We start from the raw sequence: 15,580 nt of genomic DNA, 5'->3' as shown, positions 1-15,580 counted from the left end.
ATCACATCACTTTATCTCCCTTTTAGAATACTCCCTCTGTAGGCTTAATTATTTTTGCTGTAATTCTAGACTGCAGCAGCATTTCAAGACATGTTTAAAGTTATAAAACAAATGTCATAAACCTGGAAGACACAAACTAATCATATATATCACAGTCCTAGGCAGTTTGAAAGCTCTGCACTCGGACACTACGATCTGGAATGCCAGTGGTTGTCCTTTGCTCTGAATTTCCAATTGCTAAATTTATCATGTCACATCACAAAATATCTTGCAGTTAAACTTCAAGTTATTTAATTTTTGATGTAAATAATGGATGACAAAAATCAAATACAAAGTTATATTTAAACTGAGTTCAGCTTACAGAACAATGTATCTCAAAGGAATTATCCAACACTCAGAATTTCTCTACTGTGTTTTTATATAAGCTATTTTTGCAATAACACATTTGGAGTTATTGTTTTCCCTTTTGAATTCTTTTTTAGATAAATCATACAAGCATAATTTCAGCCGAGCTTGAAGTACCTAGTGACCATAACTAAACTGTCCAGTGTATCAGTCAGCAATATTACTTCTGCAAGCAAGCGCTTCCTTCTCTAAGAATTTTTACTATCAGTTTCCTAGCTCTACACGAATTTCCAGTACATCATAATTTAAGCACCTGGGGTGAGATCTCATCAAATGAAAACTGAATTTTGCCATTAGCTATGAAGTTCAGGTTCCTTATAAGTCTAACACAGAAATTTTAATTTTCATAACTCTAAGAGATGATTTTGCAGTCCTTCTTTACATCGGGTATCAGTAGCACTGTTTCATCAAACAAGGGAGGTATCACCATAAAAAAGGGTGATGATGTGTTTATTAAGGGCTTGATAGTAAAGCCTTGCTTGTATCAAATACAAAGTAACAGCTATAAGAGTGTATGTACTTCAGAAATCTGATACTACTTGGCAAAGCTACTAATGGTGAAACCTGGTCATTGCTAAGACTTGGAAATAAAGCCTAACGGTGAGATATGAGTCCTTCAAAGGCATTTCAGACGAGGCTAGAAGCACTGGATTATCTCAAATACATCCACCTCTGATGCTCCTCATCCAGCAGACATCTCCTACATACTTCTGTCATCCTTATGAAGAACACAGCAGCCTGCCAACAGTGACTGCACACAACCTGCGCAATGCTGCACCAGCCCTGAAGGACACATCTAAGGCTGCCCACGTAAACCTCCATTTGTGCGCCCTAGAGAGAGGTCCATAGGGCTTCTAGATGGCCCTTGACAGTGATTTTGTTTTTAAGGTACCACTGGGGCAGCCCCCAAGGACAATTTAGACATGCTGTACTGACATAATGCTGAAAATAAATGAAATGCATAATCTTATTCTTGTTCTCTGGTATGCTATGGCTATTTTGTAATCCTGAGTAATGATGGACAATAGTAAAAAAACAACAGTCCTCCCAACCAGCAGACAGATGGTAAAGCTGGGTAAATTAAAGATCAGGAACACATTTTCAGTAATAATGATGGATAACTAATGAAACATTTACAAAAGGAAGTTATATTTTCTCCATTTCTTGACCTTTACAAGTCAAGACTGCAGGCTTTTCTTGTTTATGTGCTTTATTTACCACATGCAATATGGCTGTTAAGTTCCATATTAGAACAACTGGATTGAACTTTTGGTTTGCTTAACTCATTATGTCAGTCTAGATGATCTAAAGTCTTTTCACAACTACAAGTTGTGAAAAATGTATTTTTGATGTACATATCTAAAATTAATTACCTCATAAAAAAACCCAACATCTTTTATTAATGAAGAAACTTTACAGTAAATAACTTCCAGGAAAAAAAGTCAAAACCACTACAGTTAAAAGCACAGATTCATGAAGATTTTTTACCTATAAGTTTTCCTGCTCACCAAATTTCACACTTGATAAATATATTAGAACACCCTTCCAAAGACATAACACAGGCATTAGAATTACCTGAGTGTTTGAATTTAAAGACATTATTTTCGTTGCTTGTAAATTTCATTTTTAGAAATACATACTTAAGGACAAGATTTAACAGAAAAAAAGAGGGTGATTTTGTGGAAGCTTCCTGTAAAATGGCAGCAACAAAACATGTAAAACAGCTTTTCATAGATCTCTGCTTTTTCATAATATAAAGTGTAAAAAGTGTAAAGATGTATGGGTTCATGGAAAAAAATAAGATTTAAATACAGAATTACATAACAATATGTATTTCTTGATATTTTTACTAGAACTTAACCCCTTTAAAGGATAGAAAACCAACACTACTATCAGTCTGAACTGTTGCCTCTCCCTTTCTCTCACTGCCCTCTCTCCAAGAATTCAAGTTCCACCAGGCTAGAATAGATCTATGGTGGGTACCTTCTCAGAATATTTGTTTTTCTTCTTCTTCTCCCCCTGCCCCAGTATCAAAGAGACCTGCATTCCTAAGCACACTAATCACTGAGTTCAAGCTGTACTATCAATATGCCTTGTGGAAAAACCACTAAACATATGGGTTGAAAAGTTAGTACTGTTAGAAACCAGGCATGTGTAGCAGCAGCTGTCTTACTTGGCACAGCCTTTGTCAAGTTTTCTGGCACAAGTTTCACAACCACAGGCTTTTAATGGCCACTGGTATCAATCAACATGCTTGGACTAATTCTGAACATAGAAGTTTCACATTTCAAGAAGTTTCACATTCTAACAACTATTTTAAGTCAGTAAGCCTGATCTAATACACAGGAACATGCTCACTGCTAGCCCAGGGGCATGGCACCTTGCCTGCTTTGCTGCCAGCTAAGATACCAGGAAAAGAACAGTGGAAACTAAATCCACTTTAAGGACAGAACACATTCAGTTGGCCAGGGAGAATGCCAACTACAGTATCATGTTTAATTCTTAAACACTAATGACTGATTCATGGCAACAACCCCAAAGGGAAATACTCACCTGCTATTCTAGCAGTACATGAAGCACATTTTCAGGAGGTATTTTTTAACACTATCTGCAGGAATTCTGTTTTGTAACTCTATGCTATTAATAAATCTTATAATTTTAAACTAAATTTACCCCCTTGCCCAAATCTTGAAATAGAGGGGGAACAGAAACTTTATTTGGAATGCAATAACTGCACAAAGAATACAAAGAGAAAAAAGTAATAATATGCTTCAGTTGAAACAATGACATGTTACTGAGAGAACTACTCACACTGAACTACTGTGAGAATAAAGGTGAAACCCCTCATCCTCAGTGACACTAGAGATACTGCTGATATTCAACTATATTGAAGTTTAAATTGTGCCTGGATAAATCACGTGTCTCATCTTGAGCAAGAAAAAAGTTGTTTTGAAAGTATTCTAAAACCCCTTTTCCATTACTTTTCTTCCACAGCATATTTGCAACATTCTTCCTGTCTGAGCTATTGGCTGTCATCTCCATGTAATCTGTTTCACAAAACAACAGAGAAAGAAAAATGATTCTCCAGTGGTTTACCAGAGACTCTACAAATGGTACCTTGCACTGAGCTCAACACCTGAACATGTCACACTTGGCTGCAAGGTCATTACAGTACAGAAATCTGTATTTCTTGATGAACAATGCATAGAACTGTAGGGAAAAAATGCAGTCACTCTAATTTTAGGTAGGAAATAAAATTGAAATAATTTTAAACTTCATTATAAAAACCTAGAATTTATAAGGATCGTGCAGAAACTGAACAAGATACGCCTGGGTAGTATTAACTTTAAATACTGAGAAGTCAGTGAGACCAAAAATGAATTTGAAAGTAGGTGTTTCCCATGGAATTACCTCTTTGATAACTGCAAAACTTTGAGCCTAAATGGCAGAGTTTCCTTATCTTATTATTTGTAAAGGAATCTTGGTCAGATGGAACAGCATATAAAGTAATGCAGGTCAGAAAAAATATATCAGTTACATGCATACATTGAGCAGTGAGAGAAATCCTCAAAGGCTTTTCTTAAGAAAGGTCCAGGATTTTGCTTTGCATTTGTACCATATACTTAAGATTATCCTATCTCTTGCAGTTGAGACACTTTTGCCATTGACAAATGAACTGTCCTGCTAAACACAGCTAATCCCTGACAGCCCAGATCTATCTCTCCAGCATTCCACTCGATGCAGATTCAAGGTATCTCCAAGTAGCTGAAGAAGGATGTGAAAGCTGAATAAACAAGCAGACACATGAATGCTCAGTTAAGGGCTATATGCTATTGTTACTCTTCACTGGCTCTTTTGCCAAGTTAGTTTTACAGCATCATTTGCACAATCAACACGTAACAAATACTCACGTTTGATGCTGGCCAACCTACTTTTGGGCAATGAAGAGTCTACAGCTGCTGAAAATAAGAAAAACACCAAATGTGAGTGACTCAATATTTACTTAGTATATGTGACAGCTAGAAAAATGGAGTAATAAACCATCACAGAACAAAGACTAATTTAATTCTTTATTTTAAAACATGCTAGTTGCTGTGTACCTAAAGTATTAGGTTGTCATTAAAATGGTCACAGGATTTGAGATAAAGCTCTCTGGGTAAAACACATATTCAAAGGAAGAATCATCACTCAAATGAGGACTCCATTCAAAAAGTTTCTGTACATTTTGTTCTGATAGCATTTACCTGCATCCCTGAGGATTCTGAGTATGTCATGAGATATAACATTGTAAATATTGTATTTGTGTGGATGGACTCTGTCAGTAACATGATTTTCTCATTTGCAAACACACAAGGCAATTTTCACAGTCCTTAGAACTCGCTATTACTATTCAGCGCAAGATGAACAAAAGATGATTACGTTTTTGAAATAAAAATAATAAAAGAAAGACATTGTGATCTGAGTTTAGGTAGAAATGTTCTGCCTTCATTCCTAAAATAATTTTCGTATGTTTGCTGTTATGACTATCACTATGACCTTCAGTTCAGCCTGTTATTTCATAATTCATTATTTCATCAAAAGTAGAATTAAGCCAATACAGCACAAAGTGCACTAAAATTAAGGCAGAATCTTTGGTAACATTTCAGGAAAATGTTTTCATACAAGACCTCCCATCTCAATAATACAGAAGTATTATTAAGTAAAAGCCACATCTCCTTGCTGACACATGTACGGGTAAGAAAAATCAATTTTCTACAATCCAGGTCATCCCTTCTTGGTATGAGGCTATTCTGAGAGACTGAGCTTAATTTAGGGGGAGACAGTTCATTAATACATGCACATTTTTACCTTTGGCTGAAAGAACTCTGTTATAATGAACCACCATGTGATCTCTGATCAGGTATTGGCTAGCTAGATTTCGAGAGGAGCCAATGCAAAAAGCTGTAAGATTAAAATACATTTGAACATTAGAAAGGCAAGCAAAAGAATACTACAATTTTCAACAGTTATTAACTGCAATTTGAAGTCACAAACTTTAAGACACTGTTTAACTTTGCTCAAAGGCAGTATTTTTTTTTACCAGTTACAATCATATGAAATCATCCTGTCTCCTTTTTCTTTCCCCAACGAGCCATTAATTCAATAAACAGCTGCAAAAGTAGCTGAAATTGTACTAAGCATATGTTAGCATGGAAACTTCCTGTTCTTCACTCTATGTTCTTTTGAGAAAAAAAAGGTGTCTGAGGTGTCAGTAGAGCACAGAATCACAAACTAGCCCATGTAAACTACTGGCTCTAAAGGAACATGTTTAACCCTAGGTATTCTTTAATGTGGTAAACACACATGTATATAGAAGTATATTACAGCTAACAGAGATGGGAGATCCTTATATATTTGTTCATCTTGCTACCAATTTGTAGCCAGCAGTAAAGTCAAGGCAAAACTAACTCCTTGAAAGTATTTTCAGTAATGCATACCAAATATAAGTACTATTAAACTTCTCCAAATAAGCTCGATACAGAAGTTTTAAGAAAAAATTAAGCTCAAAATCAATGAATTCACATAAAAGGAACCAAGTCGACCGTCTGATGAAAGTACACGTTACTTACCATTACTTTTATTACTTAAGTGTCCTTTAAATGGACTTGCTGGACCACATCTGGGAATGACAAGAGCTGAGCATTCATTCATCTTACCTAAACATGAAACAAAAACCAAAGTTAGAGAAAAATCCCCACACATATTTTTATAGACAAGATAAAGTCTTTCTCCAAAGAATGCAAGAATGGTTCTAATGGATCTTCTTCAAAATCTTCTTCAATCACATTATAATCACTGAACTACAAATGTAGTTAAATAATTTAATCTAAACACCAAGATACATAATGATAGTGCTCTCAGCGGTTCAGTGAGCTAAACAGCAGAACAGACCATCAGAACACTTTAGTCTGAACTTAACACGTGTCATTAAACTGTACACTGATACAGTCACAATTCTGTTTCTATGCTAACCTCCAATTTGTTTCAAAGTTCATGGCACTTTGATAGACTGGGAACTCCATAGACAAGTGGAGATGCCAACAAAACTTAAACAACCAGTTGTTCTGAAAAATGAGAGAATGTGGATTAAAAGATCTGCATCACCTCTTTGAAAACCACTGGCTGTTATGCAACCTAAGATTTAAAAACAGACTTTAGAACAAATTTGTTTTAGAACAAATTTGGACAGGAGATATGCTAGGACTACAAATACTAATGTATACAGAGCACTGCTTCAAGGCATTCAAGGTATATAAAATGCAAACCAAAACAAACAGGATTTTTTTAACAGGGTAAGTATACCAATCACCCTTTCTTAACATTAATTCTAAAACTGTACAGACAAGTTCTACAAATTTAATACTATTAACTATCAAGGTCCACATGGTCTTCCCATCCCCATCGTACTTCTCAGCTGCCAGTTCAAGGGTCTGCAACCACCATGCAGGTGAAGTGGGTAACTCAACTGCGCTACTGCTCCTGTTGACCTCTGGCTTTCCCCCTTTCAGCCCATGAAGAAGCACACTGGACCTACCCAGTACGAGGAGGAATCTCCTCCCAGTGACCTCAGCTGGGGTGATAAAGGCTGTTTACCTTTACAAACTGACCAGGGGTGCAGGGAGCCATGGTGACAGCCATGCCACACATGGTAACAGCTCCTCATCCCACCTCTCACAGTTCACCTCCTGCATGCCCAGCACCTGGCTGTCCAGGGCTTCTTTTTCATTTCCCACTGTTATATGACTGGTAAAGTACTATTGCAATTACATATATAACTACCACAGTATATAACTCTGTTTTTAAGTTAACAGCATGTTGCACAAGATGGTTAACATGGTGTCTTAAATACTAATTAGTAAAGATTGCAGCAAAACAAACCATTCATTTAATGATGTTTTAACATTATTTACCCAAGGCCTGACAAAAAAGTCATACTGTACTAAATTTTGAATGACTATGACTAGTATAGGAGGCCATAAAAAAATATCTTAAGAAAAAGAAAGAAAATTAAAATAATTTTCCTGTGTTGTGACATCACACTAAATCTGGATCAATAGATTCAACCTTTCTTACAAAGCACAAAAATACCAGGGCAATCTTGAATTACTTTCATACATTGAAAAGCCAGCCTTTATACAGTACAGGCTTCTGTGGATTTACAGTATTAGCTGTGGTGTTTACAATAACAGCAGTCTCAACTCCTTTTGCTGTGAAGTTGCCAGATCAGCAGTTGAAAAAGGACAATGAAAAAAAAGAAGAAAATGCTCTTGGAGACTTTTTCAACACTATCCTGCAATTGTTTTAACTTTTTACTGTTATCTTTAAAGCCAAAGGACAACACTCCTGCTCATCTGTACGAATTTCAAATGGCTCATTCCCCTCATGGTACAACTCTTCCTTATCTCAGTTTGTGATTTAAACTGAGATACATACGGACAAACAATAAATTATTTTTCAAATATTAAAATTCCAAACATACATTTATTAGATTTATTAGATTCAGAATGTTTCTATAATGACTGCAAACCTTTTCCAATAAAGCATTTCTTTCCTGTTAAAATATTTTATTTCTCTACCATACATTACTACATACAAGTGGTATCCACAGTCTAGCTGGATCCACCCTGAAACTCATGAATTCCAGAATTTACAAGATGCAGGTGTTGGAAGAATGCAAGTCTTTGGGAGGACTTCAATGTTAGATTATAAATTTCAGTTGATAGAGTTTTCTCTAGTGATAAAAATCTGCATGCATATATACCTGCAATCCGGATTACAGCAGACAACTGGGAATCAGAAGTGTTTCATTCACAATTGCTCAAATAACCTAAATATTCTACTGTTTTCTGTGCTTCAGAGCTAGGCTATAATTCCAGAGGGAAGAATCTGTGGTATTGTCAGGTAAATGCTTACAGTACCACCTCTAACTCTCCCTTATGTGACAGAATCCTAGAAGGGCAAGCATGATCACCTTAAAAAAACAGACATGGCTCTCTCGACAATTGACTCTCTTCAAGTGAGCTAAATGACTTTGTCCCACATTAAACACCATCAGGGACACAGAAACCTGTTGCTTTTTCTGTCTTCAGCTGTAGACACAATTGTTCAGCACTGCAGGAAGACTGCACTTCACAAGGTTCATTTGCTTTGCATCACCAGCAGATGGCACAACGAAAATTCTACAGGAAAAACTGTCTGCGGGCTTAGCCCTTTATAATTCATTTGTACCCGGCTTGTACCCGGGGAAGGAGCAGGGAGGAAAAAAGGAGTCGGCATCAGTATTTCACAGCCGAAAAAAGCTGTCAAAAAGTGTCAGTCGGGAAAAATAAAAAATATTTCTGTGGCCTCTATTTTGACCAAGGACATACAGACAGCACAGTAATCACTCTTATTATGAAGACGCCTGTTGCTAATGTCAGAGAAGAAACTGGAGAATTTGGTATGTGCAGGCTCCTTCTACCTTACTGAAGGTAGAAAGTGCTAATGGTCAAAAGACAACTATCATTTCAGCCTGTCTTTTCACTTGAACAGGTATTGGATTTGGATTCCAGCTGTGTTTTCAGTTATTTGTACAACAGTAGAAACAAACTGAAGGCTTAAATATGTGAAAAGAATTTTAAAGGAGAAGGTGGGATTTTCAGTAATTTACAGCTAATCAAATATAAATCAAACAATGGGAGGATAACTAAGAAAATATCTTTGATATATGACACATGTAACTATCTGACCTAAATGTAAATTTCCTTATAGAGGTAAGTGGACTGTCCTCACTGAATATAAAATCAGGATTTTCATACTGAGTGTTCTCCTAAAGTACAGACAGCAAACAAATTAAATACTTCTAAAAATTTATTTGATCTTTTAGATCCTTCTATGACACTAAGCAAGAATAAAGAAAAAACTAAAAAAGCTTTCTCTAAAATTTTTTCCAGCTGGTACCTAACATAAGTAATAACTACATTATTCCAAAGAAAATTGAAAGATATTTTGTTTAAATTCTATTTTTATTTTAATTTAATTGCATCCTATCTTAATTTCTGATTTTACAGTATTAAAAATTATAGAAATTGGTGGTTTACTTTGTTTCCTGGTTGTTAGTGGATAGGCAGAATTTATAGAAATGATTTTTCTACAAAGCCATTTCAGATTTGGAATGTGAATACACACTGGAAAGAAGCCCAGTCTTTCATTACTATGTTCTCCCAGAAAAGATTTTAAACACAAGTATTAGACTTACTATTTTTATAACAAGCATGTACTTCAGTCATAGCAAATGAAAATTAAATATATAATTCAATCTATCACGCTACCCTTACCCATCAAGACTTGCTACTTTAAAGACAATCCATGAAAATGCAGAGACCTTAGAGGGGATATTGATTATAGGCATCTAAATCCAGCACTACAAGACATCAAACCTTAACTAGAGACCTGTAATTTCCAAAAGACAGCTCCCAGACCTTAGCCTGGGTTCAAACAACCCTCAGCCCCAGGTGGATTTAGACCTCAGGTCTCCCCAGCTGTTCCAGAAGAATATGCTTATCACTGTCAATATTGACCCTTCTGTGCAGCAGTTTGGTTTTGGGGGCTCCAGGACTCTCGCATTCCTAGCTCTATAGTGGCCTCCTCTCAGCATCATTTGCAAGAGATTTGGGCATTTGATCCCTCTGAGCCTGATAAGGACCCAAGCTGACAAATGCTTTGCAAAGACTGGTCACTGCAGTGATTTATAAAGGTTTGCTACTCTTGCTTTTACTGCCAACTCTTTTTCTTCCTTTCTTTCTTCCCTAATAGCTCAATGCTCTAAACCAGAAATAGGCAGACACCTTTGCACAAGTGGATAATTCAGGCAACAACAGGTAGACGGTTTGTGCTGTGAATTTCATACACATAAGGATGTCTACCACTACCACCCTTACTCTACCAACCAGTTTTATGACCTCTTCAGTGGGCTTCCTGCTATGAATTAACTCTTCTAACTCTATACAACTAACTAGTACACAACAACACTAATGCTTTACACATGATGAGGAAAGAACAAAACTGGTTTGAATAAACTCTGTGAAATCCGAAATTACTTCAAGCAGCGATGGAAACTCCTTTAAGCATCTTATCTAATATGTCTGACAAGGTCATACTTGAAGGAACTGAATTATGACCTGAAATACGTCTTCCTTGCCTTTTGGTACTAGGAGAATTTTCAAACCAGAGTATTCATTAATTCTTTATCTTAAAGAAATTTTTGTATATATGAATACAACACAGAAATACACAGAGGAAAGATGATAGCTCAGAGTACATTAAAAGATTAACCTAGTTATGAAAATCCACATTGGATTTAATCTTTATTTAAATAAGAAACTATTTTTTTTCTATTTTTAACTGTTTTCTCTTCACATTAGCACAATATACTCAAAAAAACCCCATATTCTATTAGTACTACTAATGAGGTCAGGCCCCCTATTCATGTAGCTTACATCTTTGTACCATCCCCCCTAAACTCCTTTCAATATCCCCAGTTTGCTGCCTCTTCCTTACCTGTGGCCATTCCTCCTCTCAAACACTCCCTACTTGCTCAGCTGTGGCTGACCAGGCGCTACAGGAACTACAATTGCTCATCTCGTTTAAGCTTCTCTGGTTGCTTATCCTTGGCTGCCTAGTTCTTACCTCTACTTACATATCTGGGAATGAACACAGAACAGAATGAATTCCTCTAAAAAATGTGTATTAATTTGTTGGGTTTTCTCCTGCCCAGCCACTGGGTAATACTAATGCTCCTAGTTCTTACTCACAGATGGGTGAAGCTGGCAAACAGCTGCAGAGCTGGATAGACAAAAAGGCCAAGAGAGAGCAGTGACCCACCCACAGACTCCTTCTCTAGGTGAAGAACACAGGGGCAAACATGGCAAGTCTCCACTACTTTTCTGCAGCACCTATGCAACCACAAGAGGCCCTCAAACATGGCTTTAGATTTAGCCACTTACTGAATGCAGATACTGCTGCATTTTATTTGAAAGTTACATTGAGGCAAAACAAGCACATCATAATCACAGCTGTATTTTCTTTCCTGTTCATGCAAGTGAAACAAAAGCCTCTTGGACCCCTTTCTGGTTTCACTGATAACAAAACTCTTATCAATCCTGGGAATATAAAGTCTCACATGTGTAGTCATCTTTAAAATAATTACATTTAAGATTTGTTAATAAATAGCAGAATTCATGAGCAGAAAGAATAGTCATTATTATCTAAACTTCATGAAGCAAAACTCAATGAATACAGAGACCCAGGAACTCACATGACCCCAATTTTGAAATAAAGTCCCAAATTTTCCATCTGAATTTTGCACAGGCAAAATATGACAAAAATGATACACCCCCTGACAAGCACTATACATAACCTCCTAAGCCATTAATTAGATGGATGCTATTTATAGACTTACTATGCTGGATTACACAAAAGCTCTTCTTTACACATACTCTCAATGCCTAAGAGTTAGGTCTGAGACCTTTAGAATTAATAATCTTACAATATTAATTAAAACCATGCAACCAAAATTGTATTTCAGTTTCAAGAGTAAACCACTTCTCTGAAAAATTTAAGGAACCTAATGAAATAATACAGTAGCCTTGAGTCATATCTGATTACATAACTCTGGAAAATATTTGTTAAAATTTTTCTAGCTACAGGCTTCAGCAGGGGAAGTTCTGGATGCAAACTACTGCTCTATTCATACTCCAAAAGCAGAAGCAAACAGCTGCACATGTCATAGCACATTTTGTGATATGAACTGCAGGCAAAAGAAAACGAATTTATGTCAGTTTGCTACAACTACCTGGAAGGAGGCTGTGATGAGGTGGGTATCAGACTCTTCACCCAATCACAATTTACAATTTACTGAATGAAGGTTTTATTTTGGTAAATTAAAGTAAATTTGATAAAAAGTTAAGAACACTGACTAACTTATCCCAACTTCAGTTAAAATTACTATAATTCAAGTAAAACTTGTAAATGTCCTTCCTTCTTTGAAGACATAACTAGATAATTTTCCATCTTTCTTGTTGGTCAAAGAAAACTTCAGCTTCTAAAAACTGGTGCTACCAAACAAATAATTTAGTAAATTTAATAAGATGTTTGTTCAAGTGATAAATGAAGGAATAATTAAAAAAAAAAAGTAGTTCACAAGTCTCTCTGTTAACACCCTTTCAGCTCTAGTCAGATTAACGCAAGGACTTCCTACAATGCAGGAAAAATTGAAATAATTTGATGCTGTCTATAAACATGTGAAGCATTTCAATTTTATTTTAAAATCCTGGAAGCCCGTGCAAATTGCCTAAACCTAACAGCAGCCTCCACAGCAGTAATGATGAGTCCCCCAGTCACCCCCACTTTATGCTGTAAGATAAAAGTGGCCCAAATGAGTGTCCTTGATTAACAGTAAGTGCATGATGCTGTTAGGTATTGCTGTTCCTGAACACACACCTGAACAGCAATGGGCATTACACAGCCCAATGCAGGGGACTGGATTTAAGCAACAAAGCTGGTTTAAAATTACAGTATTCAGAGTATTTGAGGTCATACTACAAATCTGTGAGTATATTCACTGGCTCCTGAAAATACAACAGTAAATAACTTCAAGGTTTATACCTGGAATTAGGGAAAAACATAGCGGATTAATTCTTAGGTATTTCTAGGAGGGTAAAAAAACCTCAGCCTTATTTGAACTTTGACAAGACCTACACGAAAATCCTATATACTCTGATATATTAAATATATATATATATATATTTTCTCAGTATTCTCACTAGACAAAACAAGGCCTGATGCAAACAAGTGCTAAATTTCGGTTCTTTCTTTAAAATGATGAGGCTAAGACTGAACAAGAAACTTTGAATGGCATACAACCAGGACATGGAATACTGTATCCTACTTTCTCTGTATTAACATTTTAGATACAGCTCTTTTGAGAAACCATAAATATGATGTGTTCTCCTCCTTTCATGAACTGCAAGCAACCCAGTGGCTGTTCTGCCAAGTTTGCTCAGGCACACAGATTTCCAGCTCAGCTCAGTGTATTAGTCTCTCTGCTTGAGCTAATCCTTGCTGTGTGTAAGGAGCCTGAGAACCCCCACACTGGACTGTTCAAGCACACAATTCTGCCTCCATTGTAACTTCCTATGCAGACAATCCAATGGCTTCCCAATTTAACAGACACACAGTAATTCTTCCCTACTTTTGAACTTTTTTTGCTAAACAGAAGTCATTCAAGTAAAGCTTGCTGCAGCCTGAATGAAATTTAGATCTTGACTCCTACTTATTCCCTTTTTACAGTCAACAATTGGCATGCTTCCTGATTGTCTATAAAAGTATTTTGACAATAGTAAGAACAGTCAGAAAAAGGATGTATTTGTCATAAAACTTCCTTCACATTACGTAAGACAGCATAAAAATTTGGTGTACAAGATACTAGTTTTTGCTCTGAATTTTATGTTCCTATATAGTATTATAATTTATGTTCAAACTGTACTTAGATATCAGACATCTTCAGAAGTGGCATCTGTCACTGTCTCCAAAGATTGGAACTGACACTGAGATGCAACACAACAGCCTAACATTATCTCAAATGGCTCTGATTTTATGCAGCGATGTATGATCTTGACATTACAATGCAGCACTGAATAATTCCTACCATTGTTTTACATTATGCATGTAATCAAGTTTATATCTGAAAATATTTTAGGTATTTTCCAAAAGCCACAGTTGGCTCATGCAAGCATTTTTGCATGTTTGCACCTTTTTTTATCATGAATGACAAGCGCCCCTAGGACTATTCATAGGAACAGGGCACAAGAGCAGCCCACGGATAGCTAAATGTGGGTCAGGAGCCACTTTATAAGACCTTTAAAACTTCTCAGTCTTTTATTTTTCAACCACACTTGCATTAAAATCCCACCAAACCAAAACACTTTGATCTACAGCTGAACGCCGTGGGATGCTGTACACACAGGGTACAATCCATTACAACCCATGAATAACAGCTCTGGAGAAGACGAAAGTTGACTAAGAAAAGAAGCTGGCACAGAAATCCCGGCAGCCTGGAGCGCTGCCCCAGCAGCACTCGATGCCGCTACAGTAAGGAGGCACCGTGCGGCGACGGCTGTAGCACGCACAGTTCCAGCCCCCGACTCTCGGAGGATTACAGCCGGTCCCGGGCCGTACGTGTCCCCGGCCAGAGCCGCGGCACTCGGCTCCTTCCCCCGCCGCCCCGCCGGCTCCCCGCGCGGCACGGCCGGGCCGGCAGCGCTCGGGGCGGCCGCGAGGGCAGGAGCGAGGCGCGACCCCCGAGCCCCGCTGCTCGGGCGGCCCCCGAGCTCCGTGGGGCGCCGTGCCGGCTCCGTGGGCTCCGTGCCCGTTCACACACGCCAGCGGGGAAGGCGGAGGCGCCGCCTGCCCCCAGCCCCGGGCGAGACGCGCCGCGCCCCGCACCCCCACGGCCGGCAAGGACGGGAGAGGCCGGAAGGCAACGCGTCGCCCGGGCTGCAGCCGCCGCCCTTGCCGCAGCCAGCGCTCCCCGCTCCTCCCGCAGCCGCCACCGAGCCCCCGCACCTTGGCTCCGCCTGCTGCCGCCCTGCATCCTCAGCCCCATGCTCTCGGCCGGGCCCGAGGGGGCGGCGCCGGCCGGGCTCGGCGGCTGCGGCGGTTCGTCCCGCGGCGCGGGCGGGCGGGGCCGGCGGGGCCCGCTCGGCGTTGCCATGGCGGCGGGCGCGCGGCGGGCGGTGCGTGGCCCTGGGCCCTGGGCCGGGCCGGGGAGGGGCCGCGGGGCCTCGGGCCCGAAACGCCCTTCTAGCGCGGAGGTGCTGTCGCCGTCCGGAACGGGCCCTCATTAACTAAGCCTTTTCCTTGGAACTTGACGGGAAGTTGAAGAATAATGAATGCCCGGGAGAAATTTACTGATATTTGAGAGAACGAGTGACAAAGCGAGAGCCTAGAGCGTTGCCAGCGCGTTACACTGAAGAAATTAATCTCAGTGTCTTTGAAAACGAACTGCGCCTTAAAAATGAACCGCAAAATAACCTTTTGAAAAGCAGCCTTTGATCCCATCACTGATTAATGTATGCATGCCGATGTGCTGGATTTG

At 38.7% G+C, this 15,580-nt stretch overlaps 1 protein-coding gene across 1 annotated transcript in view; it reads right to left on the bottom strand.

The window, feature by feature from the left end:
* The window catches only part of SPATA7 (spermatogenesis associated 7), a 32,566-nt gene extending 17,474 nt beyond the window's left edge, over positions 1 to 15,092 (bottom strand). The window contains exons 1-4 of the mRNA XM_030950486.1: positions 15,049 to 15,092; positions 6,015 to 6,101; positions 5,254 to 5,346; positions 4,317 to 4,364 (exon numbers count right to left, since the gene is read on the bottom strand). Coding sequence (XP_030806346.1) covers positions 4,317 to 4,364; positions 5,254 to 5,346; positions 6,015 to 6,101; positions 15,049 to 15,088 — 268 coding nt within the window. The 5' untranslated portion in view covers positions 15,089 to 15,092. The remainder of the gene's footprint in view (positions 1 to 4,316; positions 4,365 to 5,253; positions 5,347 to 6,014; positions 6,102 to 15,048) is intronic.
* Between the last annotated feature and the right edge of the window lie 488 nt (positions 15,093 to 15,580).

Source organism: Camarhynchus parvulus, chromosome 5, assembly GCF_901933205.1.
Source record: "Camarhynchus parvulus chromosome 5, STF_HiC, whole genome shotgun sequence".
In the NCBI taxonomy this organism is placed as follows: domain Eukaryota; kingdom Metazoa; phylum Chordata; class Aves; order Passeriformes; family Thraupidae; genus Camarhynchus; species Camarhynchus parvulus.
Note: the sequence above shows the minus strand (reverse complement) of the source record. Positions and strands in the feature narration are given on the sequence as shown.